Source organism: Nycticebus coucang, chromosome 18, assembly GCF_027406575.1.
Source record: "Nycticebus coucang isolate mNycCou1 chromosome 18, mNycCou1.pri, whole genome shotgun sequence".
NCBI lineage: Eukaryota > Metazoa > Chordata > Mammalia > Primates > Lorisidae > Nycticebus > Nycticebus coucang.
The window spans coordinates 74874180-74891696 of record NC_069797.1 but is presented as its reverse complement, the minus strand read 5'-3'; the positions used below and the strand labels follow the sequence as shown (position 1 = coordinate 74891696).

The 17517-nt window shown below is 56.6% G+C and overlaps 2 protein-coding genes across 3 annotated transcripts in view; one reads left to right on the top strand and one right to left on the bottom strand.

The window, feature by feature from the left end:
- QRICH2 (glutamine rich 2) overlaps positions 1-9041 on the top strand; it is a 34068-nt gene extending 25027 nt beyond the window's left edge. Inside the window, 11 exon segments of the mRNA XM_053570053.1 lie at positions 1261-1515; positions 2257-2379; positions 2481-2555; positions 2708-2872; positions 2985-3106; positions 3643-3708; positions 3923-4024; positions 4707-4907; positions 5459-5600; positions 6304-6391; positions 7147-9041. Of these exon segments, the coding sequence (XP_053426028.1) occupies positions 1261-1515; positions 2257-2379; positions 2481-2555; positions 2708-2872; positions 2985-3106; positions 3643-3708; positions 3923-4024; positions 4707-4907; positions 5459-5600; positions 6304-6391; positions 7147-7445 (1638 nt within the window). The 3' untranslated portion in view covers positions 7446-9041.
- A 3534-nt stretch (positions 9042-12575) lies between these two features.
- Positions 12576-17181, bottom strand: UBALD2 (UBA like domain containing 2). 2 transcript variants are annotated; one of them, XM_053570054.1, is made up of 3 exons: positions 16810-17181; positions 16458-16520; positions 12576-13154 (listed from the first exon to the last, which is right to left on the bottom strand). In XM_053570054.1, the coding sequence occupies exons 1-3, from the start codon at positions 16927-16929 to the stop codon at positions 12840-12842; spliced, it is 498 nt and encodes a 165-aa protein (XP_053426029.1). In that variant the 5' UTR covers positions 16930-17181; the 3' UTR covers positions 12576-12839. The 2 variants fall into 2 exon arrangements, with proteins under 2 accessions (XP_053426029.1, XP_053426030.1); XM_053570055.1 differs by having other exon boundaries at positions 12576-13151; positions 16810-17178.
- Positions 17182-17517: the final 336 nt, after the last annotated feature.

Below are 17517 nucleotides of genomic sequence, written 5' to 3'. Positions count from 1 at the left end.
TCCACCCATCGCTGGTCTGGCTCAGCCTCCTCTTGTGGCTTTTTTTGGAGGCTCTACCTTTCTTTTTTTTTTTTTTTGGAGGCTCTACCTTTCACACTTGCCATCTCTAGCCACCTTGGCTTTCCCGCTCTGTCTGAACACACTCTTGTTTTTTGCTGCTCTTTCTGCGATGTTCTTCCAACCCTTATCCACCTAGGGAGCTGCTGCTTATTCTTCAGGACTCTGCTGATGTGACCAGTTCTCTGGGAAGCCTCTTACTCTCTTGGAGAGAGTATTACCTGGTCCCTCGATATCCCAGGGGCCCTCAGATGTGCTGGCTTCAGTGTGGGCCTGTTGGTTGCAAGCAAGAATCTGTGAGCTCAAGTAAAAGTGTGATGCTTGAGGGTGTGCAGGGGGCTAAGGAAAAGGGAGCTACCAGGGCCACAGGGGTGGTCCAGGGCAGGCCCTCACCCCACCTCCCATCTCTGTGTCTGTGTGTACCCACATCCCTTTCCTTATCTTTTCTCTCAACCCTCCCATATCTCGCTCTCATTACATTCTCCATCTACTTTTCTCTCATACACGGTCCACACCAGTCGCCCCAAGCTCCACAGAGTCTTTTCTGCTCCCTTACCCACTCCCAAGAGAGGGTGCTTGGGTTGGTGTATTCTCTCTTTTTGAGCCAGGCAAAGAATTCCATGTCTTTGGCCAGTCTAGGGAGTGGTTGCCCTTGAATGAGTTGACCACTTTGGATCGCCCATTTGTGGTGACAGATCAGGACCATGGGGTACAGAAGAGCACAGGAGGGCCAGGCCTTCACGCTGCTCTCCCAGCCCATGAGAGATGCCCATGGCACTACTAGCACTTGTCACATTCTTTTCTCAGTTATTCACATGCCAGGTGGGATAGAGCAGCTGCAAGCCCACCCTTTACAAATTATGTGTCATCAGCCTCTTCTGAGTGTGCTGTCAGGCAACGGCACTTTGGGATTTAGCTAGAGGACAGAGGTTCTCATGCTGAACCAAGGGGCTGGTGAGAGAAAGGTCCAGAGACCTCCCTCTTACAAGGGCTTTGCTCGGCACTAATGCTACACTCCCTGTACATTCTACTCACCATTTCCCGGACAGAGTGCCTGCTGTGGGCCGCATGCCCTGTGAGGCACAGGATGCACATGTGTCCAGGTCACAGCAGGGAAGAGGCAGAAAGTGCCATGCTGGTGTGGCCGGAACATGGACGTGGCTCACCTCGCTGCTCTGCCCCCAATGTCTCTCCTGCACCCAGTTAGACAAACTCAGGACGATCATCGAGAGCATGCTGGCCTCCTCCTCCACACTGCTGTCCATGAGCATGACCCCGAGCAAGGCTCACAAGCACTTGAGTCCTGGCCAGATTGACCCCGAGGCCACCTGTCCAGCCTGCAGCCTGGACGTGAGCCACCAGGTCAGCATGCTGGTGCGGCGCTATGAGCAGCTCCAGGACATGGTCAACAACCTGGCTGCCTCCCGGCCCTCCAAGAAAGCCAGGCTCCAGAGCCAGGTGAGTCTTTGCCCACCTCCCTCCTGTGCAGCTGGACATGACCCCCGCTGGGAGGAGCTACAGCCCTAGGGACCTAAAGAGATAGTGGCAACCGAGGAGTGTTTGGGGGTGAGGTTTAAGTCAGCCAGATCCATGAAAGTCACTGCTCCTTCCCCAGGGTCACAGCAGGAGTGGCAGCAGAGCCAGTTCTGGGGACAGAAGACTATGGGTTGGGAGAGCACAGGCTGGCCAAGGGTGGACCAGTGCCTTTCTTGTGCTGTGGGAACATGGACATAGCTGCAGGGGACAGATTTCATGCCAATTTTCCCAACTTCTTCCAATTCCCTCCAAAGGGCAAGCTTACTGGAGGGTTTGGTACAGCCACAATTCCCTGATTTCTGCCTCTTAGACTGAGGAATTCAGATTTGGACCAGGGGAGGTGAAGAGATTGAAGCTCCAACTTAGCTCTCTGGGGCTGTGGGGCAACCATTACCCCATAGCCCAAGCTCCCCTGAGGCTGGTCCTGGGGATATGGGTGGTTGATGCTCTTATCCCACTGGAGTGGACACACAGAATGGGCAGAGTCTTTCCACCATTAGTGGGAAATTATGAAGGCAACCAGGGAATGCTGGATGGTGTCTGAAGCTGGATTCCCTGTTGGGTGATGATTTAAGGTCAACTTATCAGATGACAGCAATACTGTGGTGGGGGCGGGGGCCACCTCAGTTGACCCAGCAATCCCTCTTGGCCCTCCTGCCACAGGATGAGGAGCTGCTGGGCCACGTGCAGAACGCCATCTTGCAGGTGCAGGGCGACTGTGAGAAGCTCAACATCACCACCAGCAACCTCATTGAGGACCATCGTCGGAAGCAGAAGGACATTGATGTGAGCAGCCGACAGGGCAGTGGGGTGCAGGCCCAGGGCTCGCCTCTGCCCCCTGCCCTTCAGCTCCTGCCTCTTTGTTCTCTGCTCCCCTGGCTCCCCAGGTGCTGTACCAGGGCCTGGAGAAGCTCGAAAAGGAAAAGGCCAACAGGGAGCACCTAGAGATGGAGATTGATGTGGTAAGCGTGGGCCTGGGAGCCGCTCTGTCCCAGGAGGTGTTGCTGGCCAGAGTGGAGGGGGCTGGAGGAGCGTGGGCTGTTGGAACCCCCAGGGAGATGGGGCCACCTGTGGCTCTCTCCCAGGTGGGGGGCCGTCTCCTCTCTCTTGGCAGAAAGCTGACAAGAGCGCATTGGCCGCCAAAGTGAGCCGTGTCCAGTTTGATGCCACCACGGAACAGCTGAACCACATGATGCGGGAGCTGGTGACCAAGATGAGCGGGCAGGAGCAGGACTGGCAGAAGATGCTGGACAAGCTTGTGGTGGAGATGGACACCAAGGTGTGAGGCAGGGGCGGGGTAGGGTTCTTGAATCAGGACAATACCACCCTCTCTGGAGCCAGACCCCCACCTGCTGCCTTAGAGCTCATCAGCTGTCCCTTCCCCCTGGCAGCTGGACCGCCTGGAGCTGGACCCCGTGAAACAGATGCTGGAGGATCGGTGGAAATCACTGAAGCAACAGCTTAAGGAGCGTTCTCCTCTCTACACAGCTGATGAGGCAGCCGCCATGCGGAGGTGAGGCCTGGCAAACAGAGGGGAGGCTGGCACGCTCCACTGGTGAGGGAAGGCACTAGGTCGGGACACACAGCTGACCATCCCACAGTGGAGGAAGAGAATTCTATAGCTTGAAAGGCTCTTCTAGCTCAGGCTTCTTTCTCACACTGGGAGAGGAAGTGAGGCAACATAAGGCTCTCTAGCCTTGGAGGTGCTACTCCTTTGGATCAGGGAGGGGTCCTCAGTCCTGTGAGCTGAGACAGCACCTGGGGGTTCTGGCCCAAGGTGGGTTTGAATCCCAGGATTCCCATTCTTGGCCGCCAGAGGGCCCCCAAGATTCACACAGGGCACCCTCGGGGATGGGATGAGGGGAGCTGGAAATCTTCTGGCCCCGGGAGAGGAAAGGCAGAGGTGGGACCTGAAGCTGAAAGGTGCAGGTGAGTTCTGGGGTCAGAGCTAGGATCAGCACTGTGGAGGACAGAGTGTCCAGGCTACCAAGCCCTTCTGGGGACCCTCTGGGCAGAGCACCCACCCACCATGTGCACCCTTCCCAACAGGCAGCTCCTGGCACATTTCCATTGCCTCTCATGCGACCGCCCCTTGGAGACAGCTGTGACTGGACAGTGAGTACCCACACCTGGCCCACACAGCCTGGCATGGCGGGGCTGCTCCTCCTCTGCTCTCTGTCACCTCTGCCCTTCCCTTTTCCTTCCTGCCCAGGTGGGCTCCCCTGCCCCCCTGGCTTGAGGTGATCTAGAAGGTTCTGGAAGTAGGTGGAAGGTGAGGAGTAGAAGCTGTGTGATGGGATTTCTCATGTTCTGACCCATCCCTTTTCAGAATCATCCCTGTGACAGCTGTAGGTCCAAGCCTGCCAGGGCACCGTTCCTCCCGCCCTTACACGGTGTTCGAGCTGGAGCAGGTCCGGCAGCAGAGCCGCAGGTATGGGTGGCAGGGTCACAGGGCAGGGCCTTGGAAAGGGAAGCCGGGGCACAGGTGACATCAGAGGACAGGTCTGGGGAACAGTGTAGAAGGCCTCCTCCTCAGGGCTGGGACAGCGGAGCCACTACGCTGACTTCTGAACTAGCTCCTTCCTCCCTGAGTGTGTGTGTTGGAGGAAGACCTAGTAATAACCTGCCTTTTTGTCCCCAGTGGGAGTTATGATAGGCAGCTGCTAAGGGTAGCAGCTGCCCCTGGGAGCTCCATTGCCTCCTGCTGCCTCTCCCATCCTTCAGCTGACTCAGCAACCTGGGGATGGAGGGCCCCCCACATCACTCCCTTGGCCCTGCCCCCCTCACTGCTTAAGGATGGTGTTCATAGGAAAGAGGACTTCAAACGGCTCTTGAAGCGCTATAGGGGTTCTGGGGACTGGACAAGAGAGGCCAGTGCCTGATGTCAACTTGTCCACGTGGCCCTGTGGTCAGAGGCTCTGCTCACTTGGTCTTCTGTACTTAAGCCTAAGGAAAACCCTTTCTGCATCTCACGTGATGTGACACTGGCTGGCTTAGCCCACACAGGGCCCTGCCTAGGGCTGAAGGAAGCAGTTTGAGCAAGGTCAAGGCATGGAGTGGCTCTGGGGTCTTATCTGGTCCTGGGCTGACCCTGCCTCTGTCCTGCTCTACAGCCTCAAGCTGGGCAGTGCCTTCCCTCGGGGCGACCTGGCACAGATGGAGCGGAGCGTGGGGCGCCTGCACTCCATGCACTCCAAGATGCTGATGGACATCGAAAAAGTTCAGATCCACTTCGGAGGCTCCGTCAGGGCCAGCAGCCAGATGATCCGTGAGCTGCTGCAGGCCCATTGCCTCAACTCCCCCTGCTACAAACGGTAGGGCCAGGCCAACCCACTGGGTCCAGACCTTGGCAACTGGGCATTGCTTCTGCCCACCCTCGGCCATGTGGACAAATGCCTCACCCTGCTACTGGCCAAAGCCCCAGGGAGGAAAGGAAGCACGTGTGAGCCTGCAAGAGTGTGTGTGTTGTGAGTGTGCAAGTGCGTATTTGTGAGGAGTGTGTGTTATGTGTTGTGCCTGAGGGTATGAGTGTATGTGTTGCATCATTGTGTGTGTGCACGTGTGTGCGTGTATTGTGTGTGTCAGTGTACACGAGTGTGTGCATGTCTACATATGAGCATGTAATTGAGTGTGTGTGTGTGTGTGTACATATGAACACATGATTTTGTGTGGTCTTCAGGGTGGTCCAGCCTCCAAGTTGGTTGGCTCACCTCCCCCCACTGTCCCAGGGCCCCCTGCTCTGCCCTGACTCCCACAAACCCTACAGAGAGCCACCCACTTCCTTCTGGCCAGCCCCACAGTAGGTGTGTCCCAGATCTTGTGCCTGGTGGTGACCCCTGATGATTCCATGGTGTCTTCATCACAGGGTGCCAGATTCAGCTGACTACACCTACTCAACCGTGCCCCGGCGCTGTGGGGGCAGCCACACCCTTACCTACCCCTATCGCCGCAACCGCCTGCAGCACCTGTCCCAGGGTCCCACCGAGGAGATCCAGATTGCCATGAAGGTAGAGGCCTGCTTAGGAGCTACCCAGGAGGATGGCCCTGACATGGCTCCAGATTTCTAAGTCATTCTAGAAACACGACCAGAAATCACCTCATCCTCGTCCTCAGCCTCGAAGCAGTTTTTTCTTTCTTTTTGAGACAGAGTCTTATTATAGCTCACAGCAACCTCAAACTCTCAGGCTTAAGCAATTCTCTTGGCTCAGCCTCCCAAGTAGCTGGGACTACAGGCACCTGCCACAACGCCCGGCTACTTTTTTATTGTAGTTGTCAGTGTTGTTTAGCAGGCCCGGGCCGGGTTCTAATCTGCCGCCAGCCTTGGTATGTGTGGCTGGAGCCCTAACCACTGAGCTACAGGCACCAAGACAGCAAGACAGTTTCTTAACACATTATTGACCAGTCATGGGTTACCTGGCACCATGGATTGTTTCTGTATAAAACTGTTTGTCAATAATGTGTTAATCAGACCCACTGAAGCCACAGGCTCTAATCCTGTGTGTGGCTCCTCTCCACCCAGCACCAAGACCTCCCACCAATGGCATTCAGAATGATGCCACCTCCACCACCCACCTTCTGCCCTGGTGCTGCCCAGAGTCCCCCAGGAGGGCTCCAAGCATGGTTTGGTGTCAAAGGATAGGGAGACAACAGCTCACCAGGCCTTCACAGGGGCAGGGTCAGAGGGTAACAGATGTATGTCCACCTCTACAGCATGACGAGGTGGACATCCTGGGCCTTGATGGACATATTTACAAGGGACGGATGGATACAAAGCTGCCGGGCATCCTGAACAAAGACAGTGAGTGTCCAGATAGCCCAGGGGGTGCTCATCTCTCAGTGGGCCAGGAGCTTCTTTTGGCTATCAGACCCTGGGTGCCTTCCTCCTCAACCTGCCTGGCTCCAAATGTTCAGATCTCTCTAAAAGCCACCAGGTGAATGTTTGCAGGTAGAAGATAGCGTCCAGCCTCAGCCAACCAGCCAGGATGTGGTGGCCCCACTTTTTCTTGCCAGCCCTCTCCCTGGTGCTGCACTGCTGTGCTTTCCTATCCCAGGCCCTGTGTGCAGCGTGTCTTAGACGAGTCCCACCCCTCCTTCCCAAGTCAGCACCATGCCCCCTTCCTAACGGCCCCCTGCACAGTGGTTCCCATCCTCCGAATGCCCACTTCCAGCTGTCCAGCCCTCAAGTGTGCTGCATCTCTGTCCCATAGTGCATGACAGCCACCAATGCACCTTTTAGTCCCCGCCCCCCGGACTGGGAACCCTGGGTCAGAGCTCACCCAGCACCTGGCACAGAGCTGATGTGTGTGGGTCCTCAGACACCATCTGAGTGAGGGAGTGGACGGATGGACAGATGGATGTGGGTGGGTGGGATGGCACAGGAATGAAGAAGCGCTGCTTCTCAGGATGTTGACAAATTCAGACCAAAATGAGACCCTACCACAGCCGTGCTGGCTGTGACCAGCAGCCCTGAAGCCCTCTCCCCACCTCATGAGTCCCCACAGAGCTCTCATTCAGTGTCTCAGAACTGGCCCTTCCCTCTACTGTCCCCACCAGCCACAGGGAACTCAAAGCACAAGCACAAGCAGTCCCGGCTACACAGGCAGCAGTCCCTCAACGACAGCACCCAGCTGCCCTCTCGGCCTCAGAGTGCTCAGATATTGGCTGACAACAGCTCAGGTAACTTCCTTCTGGATGGAGTATCCTTCCACGAGGCCTCGGCAACGCCCAGGCCTCTCCTCTTTGCCCCACCAGCCTCCTCTCCAGCCTGTGCAGTTTATACCTTTATTTCCCTGGAGAGAGGAAGGGCCTGGGAGCTGAAGGATGGGATGGGTGGAAAAAGAGAGAAACGCTAGTGACTGAGTGCTTGAATGTACCAGTCCTGTGGGGTACACATTGTTACTGCCCCATTTCACAGAAGAAGGAACAGGGACAGTAGAGGCTGCGACCCACATCTCTGGCTCCAAGCCCATGTCCTTCCCCTACTCACGTGTGCTGACTCTCCTGGAGCTAGTGCTCCCAGGTTCTGCAAAGCGGCCGGTGAGCGTAGGACCGTGACCAGGTCTGGAGGTCTCTAGGGTCCCTGATCTCCCCTAGGAGCTAAATCATGCCTAAAGATCAGGGAGCTGGGGACCCCAGGATTTGGCCACATAAGGTCCTTGCCTTCTTGCTAGGAGCCACTCTGGCCTGAAGTCAGGAGGCTGGATAGCTACCACGTGACTCTCCCTCTCCAGACCTCAGTTTCCTTATCTGTCATCAAAGGGCTGCTGGGTTAGTGCTTCTTAGCATCAGGGCCCCTCCACAAGGATCTAATAAAAGTTGCCAGCCATCCTCTTCCAGAACAGTTACGCACCCACACCCTTTGGAAAAGCTTGCAGGAGGTTCAGGGGTCCGCGAGAACCCCCACACCACCCCCGGCCCCAAGTTAAGAGCCTGAGCCCTACGTCCTCTCCAGCATCACTTCTGCCCCAGCATTCAGTGAGGGCCTATGGCTGAGGGAGGGGAGGCCTTATTCATCACAGGCCCCTCACCAGCTGGGCAATTTAGAGCTTCACACATTGAACCAGTTTTAGTCCACTCACCAACACTAAGAGGTCAGGACCAATGTTAGCCCCACTTAAAGCTAAGAAAGCTAAGGCACAAGGAGGTTAAGATAATTGCCCTAGGGATGGCGCCTGTGGCTCAAAGGAGTAGGGCGCTGGCCCCATGTACCAGAGGTGGTGGGTTCAAACCCAGCCCCAGCCAAAAACTGCAAAAAAAAAAAAAAAAAGATAATTGCCCTAGGTCATACAGCTAGGAGGTGGCAGACCTGGAATTCAAAGCCAAGCCCTCTGGTCCCACAGCCAGTGCTCTAAGGAGCAGTAAGGGGAACGGGCTGGGACGGAGGGCCTCAGTGGACAGTGAGCACAGGACTGTAACCCTGGCTCCCAGACCTGTTTCATTTACTCAGCTTCATCCCCACAGTCATCCACCATCTGCTCCAAGGCCACTTAAAATGTTCTAGAAGAAGGAGAGGGGGAGATGGTAGTTTTAGGGAAAATTCCTGTACCTATCTGGACAAACACTGCCTCATCCCTGTGTTAACAGAGGAAATGTTACAAAGAGGCAGCTCTCTGCCCCTGCAGGAGGCTTTGCTCCCGTATTTATTTTTCATTCCCAAAGATACATAGGGCCTTAAGTGTTTGCTTAGGAGCCTGCACTGAGGACCCCAGACTAGCCTGTGTTGCTCCCAACCTCCCTGGGCTTTGGGCAGGCTGGAGGGACACTGGAGGGCTGGGAGTTGAGGCAGAGCAACCTCGGCCCCTCCTGTCTTACAGCTTCTACTCGTCCCAGGAAAGCCAGACCCATCTCCTCTGAGGGGCATCTTGCCCAGCTGAATGCAGCCCCCACACCCAGCCACACGGAGACGGCAAATCTGGAGGACAGCTCCCAGGGGCTGGAGATGCACATGGATGTGCCTCCAGGGGAGGGGCTTGAGGAGCCCACCCGCGGACCGCGCTCCACTACTGTTCACGAGCAGAGCTATAAATAAATGTTTAGGAAAAAGTTTAAGTCGGGCAAGGCTCTTCTGATGGCCCCGGCTCAGGAAGATAGATAGAGAGAGGAGAGGTTACCGCTGTTGGCTGGGCGGGCAGCCCCCTGACGTGCCTCCGGCACCTCCACATCCACTTGGCAGACCTCCTGGAGAGAGGATCCGGTTTGCAGCCTGAGGATCAAACAGCCCCCATTCTCTGAGAGTGCTGGGGCTTCAGGAGGGCTGGGCACTGCATCCTGGGCAGGGAGGGCAGCACAACCAGATGCCTGGCCCTGGGGACTGGCTGGGCCTGTTCTCACCCCAGCAGCTATCCTGACCTTGGCTCACCTGGAGTGCTGCTGCCTCCCCTGGCCCCTGCCCTGCCTTCTGGTTTGAGGTGGGGCTGGCCTGAAGGGTTGCTGAGGCCCTCTGGGCAGGCTGGGGCCCATGCTGTGGGTGTTGTACTGCACCCTGCAGGTTAGGGTGGCGGCTGCCTGCTCCTCTGCCATGGCTGGTTCAGGGCAGTTCCTGGCTCCTGGCACAGGGTCCCTGCCACCCGCTGAAAGCAAATCCCTGCAGCCAGCTGGGAAGCTTTCTGTTTGCCATCCCCTACTGCTCAGCCTCCAGTGGGCTACTGCAAAGACAGCTGTGGCCTGAAGTCCACCCTCTGGCTGAGGGGCTCAGGCCAGGGGCTGCCAGTTTTCCAGTTCCCTTTCTCCGCGGGGAGACAGCACACAAAACAGTATCCAGCCAGAGGGACAGGGAGGTGAGACCAGTACTGGCCCAGAGGCCTATGGCCTAATCCTTGACCTGGTTTACTCTACACCAGCCCCCAAACATGCCAGCAAGGATGCCCTGCCCTGCCCCCCAACCCCCGCCCTTTTTGCTAAACAACTTGGCAGATGGGAGGGGACAGAGGGCAGGTGAGTTCAGGGTGCTGTAAGGGACAAGCCCCTACCACTACTGCAGCCAGGACAGAGGAGTCCCTCGACTGCCTGAGCTTGGACTTCAGCCAGATTCTAGGGGTCCCCCATTAGATGGGAGAGCCACCCCACACTGGACCTATAAAACCCTAAAGTCAAAGCAGTTTTCTGTCTCAGAGTCTCCCACCTCAGAGAAGGAAGTACCAGATCAAAGATGGGGCTCCCCCCACCTCCAGTTCCCATCTTCCTCTAACAAGGGAAAGGGATGTCTTTTACACTCTGCAGTGTAAGAGAGACAAGGTGACAGAATTACACAGCTAACAGTGGCAGGAAACAGCCCAGAAATGGGTTTCTCACTCCTGACCTGGTGTAGGCAAAGGAGGGCAGGCCTGGCTAGGGTGCTATGGGGGCAGCGGAGCTCCCTCCTGATCTGCAGCAACTCCTTAGGTAACAATTTAATGGTGGTGGCTGGGTAGGGAGGAGCCACGGGGGCTGTGGAGTTCTGGGTGGGCTCCCCATGCCCCTGCCCCTTTCTCCACAAGCAGGAGTCACAGCCAGGGCCTGCCCCTCCTCCACTCCAGCCTGGTGGCTCCTGTTTCTCTCACTCAGGCCCCACCCTGGCTGTGAAATGTCAGAAGGTCAGCTCAGTTTTCCAGAAAGAAGCCAAATTCACCACCAGCTTGACAGGGAGGAGCAGCCTAGCCCTCCTCACCCAGGTCTTGCCTGTACCCACACAGTGCTAGAAGCCACACTCCCAGAGCCAGCCAGGCCACCCACCACCATACCACACCTGGGCACAGCCAGATGGCTCTCACCAGGCTGGGTCCCATACCCGGGCAGCCCCCGGCCCAGGCCATAGCAGCCTCTGGGTACGTCAGAGCATGACCACCCACGTGCTGACAGGGGCTGCCCCTGGCAGCCTGAGACAGCACAGGTGGGCAGGGAAGGGGTGAGGGTGGGAGGAAGTTTCAGGGGTTTCCAACCAGGAAACAAAACTGAAAGAACCAACCCAGCTTCCAAATACATCAATGTCACATGCAGAGGAGGCAGAGGACAGCTGGGTCCATGTCCTGCTCCACTGAAGGAGGGGTTGCCCCACCACTGAGTACAAGATTTGACAAGGCCCAGAATCTGGGCTGGGCCTCACTAAAGTTTCACTTCACTTTGGGCTTCAGCCTCAACCCACAGTCCCTGTGTTCCAGGAGCACTTGGTCCCTCTTAAGACTCCTCAGAGAAGAGGGCAAAAGAGGGTTCCCTACCCTCACAGTGTCCTAACTGCCCAGAGCATGTGGTTGTACAGGACAGACCTCAGGGAGGGATCCCACCATGTGGCCCATCACTCAATCCTAAAGCCAGGTAGACAGGCACCCCGTACCTCTGGGAACCTGCACCGGAGGACCACCTGAGAAAGACACGCTGGGTCAGGCATTGTCAACATCACCCCATTCTAAAGCCTAGAGGGCTACGGGGAGGGGGGAGGAAGCAAGTCCCTTTGAGGACACACCTTGCCTCATGGCCAAAAGCCTTGATTGACCTTTGGGTCTGCCACACAACCAGTAGAGAGACCCATGACCCCATAGGGAGATGAGGGCAGGAAACGCTGGAGAAAGGCCAGCTGGAAGGTGAAGGCCTAAGGGCCTAGGGGTCTAGGCAGTAAGGTTGGCTGTCATCAGGCCACCAGGTGAAAAGGGCAGCTCCCCCAGCTGCAGACGCAAACAGCTTCCAGGGCTGAGCACTGAGAGGTCTCTGGGCAGGGACTACATGGATAGGGGCCAAGAAGAAAAGAGGGTTACAGCAACCAAGTCAGGACTTGCCCGACTCCCCCAATCTGGATCCTGTCTGTGCCATGACATCCCTGGTATGAATGCCCCACACCACAGAATGTCCAGACCGGCCCTATGGCAATTGCACTCCACTCCCAACCACAGCATGGCCGTCACTATCCCCCTCCCCAAGTAGACAGATTTTCCTACCAAGGTAAATAAAAGCACTGCAAACCAGGGAAGTTAGAAAAGTCTCTTTTTAAGTTTTTAAATTAAAATTTCACCCTGGTGAGGCAGGATTCTGCTTGAGGAAAGAATCCACACGATCTCCTCCAGCCCCATATGTGCACTATGAGAGGCAGGGTGCCCATGGGACAGTCAAGTCCCCAGTGGGCAGAGCCTGGCCTTTGACCCAAGGTAGTTCTTCAGTCCTGCACACCCAGCTGCAGACAGGGGTGACAACAGCAATGGGGGTTGGAGAGAGGAAATGGGGAGGACCCCTGGGCTAGCAGTGGGAAAAGCCCCAGAAAGCACTGGGCCCTTCTGGGTCCCTCTTGCAGCTGCTATTTGGCTACCCCCAGGCCTAGAGCAGTGAGGTCTTCTTAATTCCAGGTTTGACTTTTTGAAAGGAAGCAGCTGTCAGAGTGTTCCATTTGGCTTTGAAGCACACCCGTGCCCCACAAGACTGGGGCAGAAGTGGCGCTGGCCCGAGAGAAAGGTTCTCTTGGTCCTTCCCCTCTGACCCCAGCACCCCAGGTGTGCCAGCCCCATTCTCACATACATTAGTTATATTTATATATTCATATATATTATAGTTATATATTAAAAAGAGGAAAAACCTTGCCTGAAGAGAAACTCCTGAAGGACCCAAGTGGCTCAGGAAGTTTACTGCCCTCCCCCCCACCCACAAAAATCCTTTTATAAAATCTTCCAGTGCGATCTTCAGGAACTCCCACCCCCACCCTGCCCAGCCCCCCTCCCTGGCCTTCCTGTGTCTCCACAACCCTGGACTGCCCCCAGCTCCAGCCTGGTGCCCAGCGGCACCCAGTCTCATCTCTGGCCATCCACGGCTGCCATGGCTTTCTGCTGGGCACCCCCCTGCTGCGCTCCAGGGGGCCACGTGGGCTGTGGGCAGTGGAGGCGGTGGAAGGTGGTTGGGGAGGAGGGCGGGAGCCAGGGTGCCTGGTGGCTAGGTGGGGATGAGGCCCAGAAAGGGCTGAAGTTTGCAGGAGGGGAGCAGGCCACGGCCGTCATGGGGCTGTTGCTGCTCTGTAGGCCCTCAGAAGCTCGAAGCTTGGAGAACATGGCCAGTGCGTCAGGGAAGTTGGGTGGCGTGGCAGGTGTGTTGCTGGGAGTACACATCTGCTGGGAGAGAAAACAGGTGTGGGGAAGGCTGTTCACCAGGGTCCCCTGCTGGAGGGGGGGGAACTTACCCAGTACAGCCTCTCCCTTGCCCCCATTTCTCAGGCCATAAGCATCTTCAACAAGACAAAATCACCCCTATCCTCCTGAGCCAATCAAAACAAAAAAGGACAAAACCCAATAACCTTATCAAAACCAAGAGCAGTTCATGATGCCTGGTAATGACACCCCAAGGAGTACCTGAGGTAAACAGTTAATTCCAACCAGAAGCTAAGGTGTCAGCTTAAAGTGAGAGGACAGGGAGGAGCCAGGACGGTGTGCTCAGCACCTCCCCTGGGTAAGGAAACCTCCTGGCTCCTCACATAATTCGCCCTCACATGTTCCCAGGTTGTTGGTCAAGGGAGTGCGGCCTATAGGCCCAAGCTCTTAACTCTATCCCGGCCACACTAGTTTGCATTTACAGTCAACAGTTAGGTCTGGGATCCCTGGGGGAAAAAACTAAGGATTTCTGTTTCCTGCATCTGCAGCCTCAGGCTGCACGCCCTTGGCCTGAGGCTGGCGGTTTCAGTCTGTCCAGCCCCTCAGCCCTCTTCCTGGAGCCACCACATTTGCTGTCTTCTGCCACTACCTCAAGGAGCACCTCACTGAGGGTGTGGGCAAGAGGCACACAGAGAACACGACCTAGACCTACACAAAGCTGGTTCAGACTTCAAGGCTGCTTTTTCCTTTCCCAGGAAGCCATGGGAGTCCTTCTTTGAATTTCTCCTAATTTTAGCAACACTGGCCCCTCCCTCAGGCACAAAAATGGGAGGAGCAAGGACTCTTCACCTTGAAGGAGGGAGCTTTCCCAGCTCTGAGGCAAAACCCAAACCAGAACCTGGGGGAGGGGGAGGGGTTGAGGACACAGCTGGGGAGGGGACGCCCACCCACCCAGTTCCCCTGGGTGAGTTTCACCTCAGCCCCTCAGGAGCCCTGACCAGTCTTCCCAAGGGCCTGAGGGAAGTCAAAGGACTCCAGGCAGAGGCCTGGCTCCACCCAAACCTTTTCCTCCTCCCTCCACTATTCCCTGCCCCACCCCCCCACCCCCAAGGGCTGACTTCTCGGCAGCAGGAAACAATGAATGGGGGTGTGTGGGCCAATTGCATCACAGCAACGTGACCGACTTCCCCAGATCGTCCCCTACCCACTGAGGCTCGTCTCCTCAAACAGCCACCAGAGAACAATCTTTGTGGCTAACAGGCCTGGGCCAGCCTGCCTGCCTAAGCCTGGGCAAGTAAGTTCCTGAACCTCGAGCTTCTCCCTAAAATTGGGGGTTTGGACTAGATCAGTGGTTCTCAACCTGTGAGTCGCAACTCCTTTTTAACATTGAAAATACATTACGGCATTAGGAAGGTTGAGAACTGCTGGACTAGATGATCTAAAGCCCCTTTGTCCAGCTCTCCAGTGAACCTAGTGTCCACTGCCACGTGCCAGTGCTCTCCTGCTTCCAGTCTGAGGTGCCTGTTTCTGCTTCTGGATCCCTCCAAATTCAACTCAGGAACCTTCCTCCAACTGTAGGAATCTACAGTAGTCAAGCATTTATCAGGACAATCCTTTATCAGTTACTCATACCTTGGGGTCACTTCTGCCATTGCCATTTTGCTGTTACTCATCTCTGGTGTTTTTATTTAACTTTTTCCTTTGATTTATGGAGGTGTCTAAAGAAATTGCCAACTCTCTGAGAGAGATGTTTTCCACTGTGCTGATTGATAGACTGATAAAAAGTGCTCAATACTTGTGTACTGATGGATACACACTGATTTTAATGTTACAAAACCTGCCACATCCCTTGAGGGAAGCTCCTAAAGGAGACTGCAGTCCCGCCTGGGATTTGCAGACAAGGAGCAAGAGGAGTTAAACAGGATGCCAGTACTGGCTCTTCCCAGGGAGCCTCCCTGTTCTTGGCCCCTCAGAATGTCTGTTTTTGCAAAGGCCACAGCTAGCAGGAGCAAACCTCAAGGTTCTTTTGAGAAAAGAAGACAGCAGGAGCTCCCAGGCTCAAGAGCAAGGTGGCAGCTTGAGATGTCCCTTGGTGGATACAGGAGAGGGTATGTCCTGGAAACAAACTCCTTCTGGGCTTATTCAGAGCCTGTGGCCAGCTCCCCTTTCCTATCACACTCCAAACACCATTTCTGTTTGATTTCTATCCAGCATTAGCCATTGCAAGAGACAAACTAGTTTAAAAAAGTCCAGACCCTTCTCTACTTATCCTTTGTGACTATATGACAAACATAGCAGAGGAACCATTTGCTGCTCTGGAGGGAGCCATGGGCAAGGATGCCAGAGTGTTAAAAATGCCAAAAATGTACTCCAGAAGCCACAATAGGTCTCTTGGGAAAAAAAGTCTTACATTATCTCTGAGCCCAGCCTTTCCTCCCCAGCCGGGCTAATAGGTAACTAGGGGTGTGGGGTGAAGAAGGGATGTCCTCAGCCTCAAGAAAGCAGGGTTCACCATGGTCAGGAGGGCAAAGCCTTGGGCCTGGGGATAGGCTGGGGACGTGAAGAAAGCAAATCCAGACCTGCTGCTGCTGAATGTATCTTAACATACTGAGATTAAATGCAAATTCTTGGCCTTATTTTGGGTCAAAATCTGTGTGTCTTCCCTGCTTGCGCTATGTCTTCTTTCTGGGCTTTCCAGTCCCCCTGAGCTTTAGAAGGGAAACATACCTTTGTGGGTAGAGCCCAGCTTCCTGGGGAGAGTGGATTTATGCCCTTCCTGTTCCCTGTAGTGCACTGCATGCGTGCGAGTGTGTGGAGGGGGAGGGGGCTGCCACTCAACAGTAAGGGGAGCTCCCACAAACACTAATACCAACTCCCAGGCCCCAAACGGGCCCTTATACTGCCTAGTTGCCCAAATGCCAGGTTATTATCTGAGCCCCTGCCACTAGGGTCTCCCAGCTCCCGAGTCTTTGGCTTGTCCTCTAGCCATCTTCCCCTAGCCTCCTATCCCCAAAACTTTGACGCCCCTTCCCCCAGGGAACCCAGCCAGGCATAAGGCCTGGGGCCAAGATGCCGCAGCTCATGAGGTGGGCCACAAAGTTAGTGAAGCCTGAGCCGGCCTGGGAGCTGCTCTTTCCTGGAAGACATTTTGGCTCTTTGTTTACATTCGCGGCGCGGCGCTCCCCGGCAACATGGCTGTCACCGCCCGCGGGTGACAGCGGCCCCGGCCCGCGCCCCTCGGCCCCCGCCGCGGCCAGGCCCAGCCCCCTGCCCGCATCCGGCCGGCCCTGCTCCGGGACCCCTCCGCCCTTCCCCGACGGCACTTACCATCTGGTGGTGGTGGTGACTGTTGGGAATGTTGGTCTCCTGGAAAAACGTGCTCAGGGCGGTCTGCGGACAAACACGGTGGTGAGCGCGATCCGGGCCCCGCAGAGGGCAGAAGGCCCACCGGCCGGGCCTCCCCCCAGGCTTCGCCTCGTCTCCGCGCCCGACCCCCAGCCCAGGCCGATAGGCCCCAAGTGCGGGGGGTGTCGTGCCCCAGCCCCATACGACACCTGCTCGCCGGTGTGGACCGCAGGACGAGCAGACACCACCAAAGCTCCCCGCCCCACCGTGGCTCGGATCCCAGTCCCTGGCCCCAGGAGGAGCGGGCGCGTCTAACGGGGCGGCCCGCACGCACCTCGAACTGCCAGTGGGCCGCCTGCAGCAGCTGCTTCGCCTGGTCGGCCGCGCAGCCCGCGGCCAGCACGAACTGGTTGATCATGACCTGGTGCCGCAGCTCGTCCATGTTCACTGACATGACGCGACGCGGGGCTCAGCGGCGCCGAGGCCGGCCGCCCGGGGCTCGCGCTCGCCGCCGCCGCTACGCCGCCCGGCCGCCCGCCTGCGAATGTTGTGGTTCGGCGCCCGCCGCGGGGCCGACACCACAAACAACAGCGCGGGGCGGGGCCGCTGTCCCAACGTTCGGGGGCCGTGAGTCGCCGCCGCTGATTGGCCGGCGCGCCGCTCCGCCAGCGCAGGGATCCCGGACGGACGTTCGATTCGAATCCTGCGGCCTGTCGGGCCGCACTGTTTCTCTTTTGGACCGGCCGCGCCCATTGGCGGAGCTCAGTGCCGTGGGACTCTCCAGCATTGGCCAGCCCCTGTGTTTTGGCTCATCCGGCTTCCTGGTTGGCCGTGGCTGGGAGTCTGGGGCGGGGCCTAGCTCTCTGATTGGCCTCCCGAGGTCCTGTTTGAACTCAACTTAAAAACCTTGAGTGCCTGCTGATTGGCCGAGGCCTCTCTGTTTGCTATTGTAGGCTTGTGGGTGGTGCAGCCAAGTTCATTCATTACTTCATTCAAACTGAACATGCTCAGCTGGAAAAGCAAGACAGAGTGGCTTTGACTC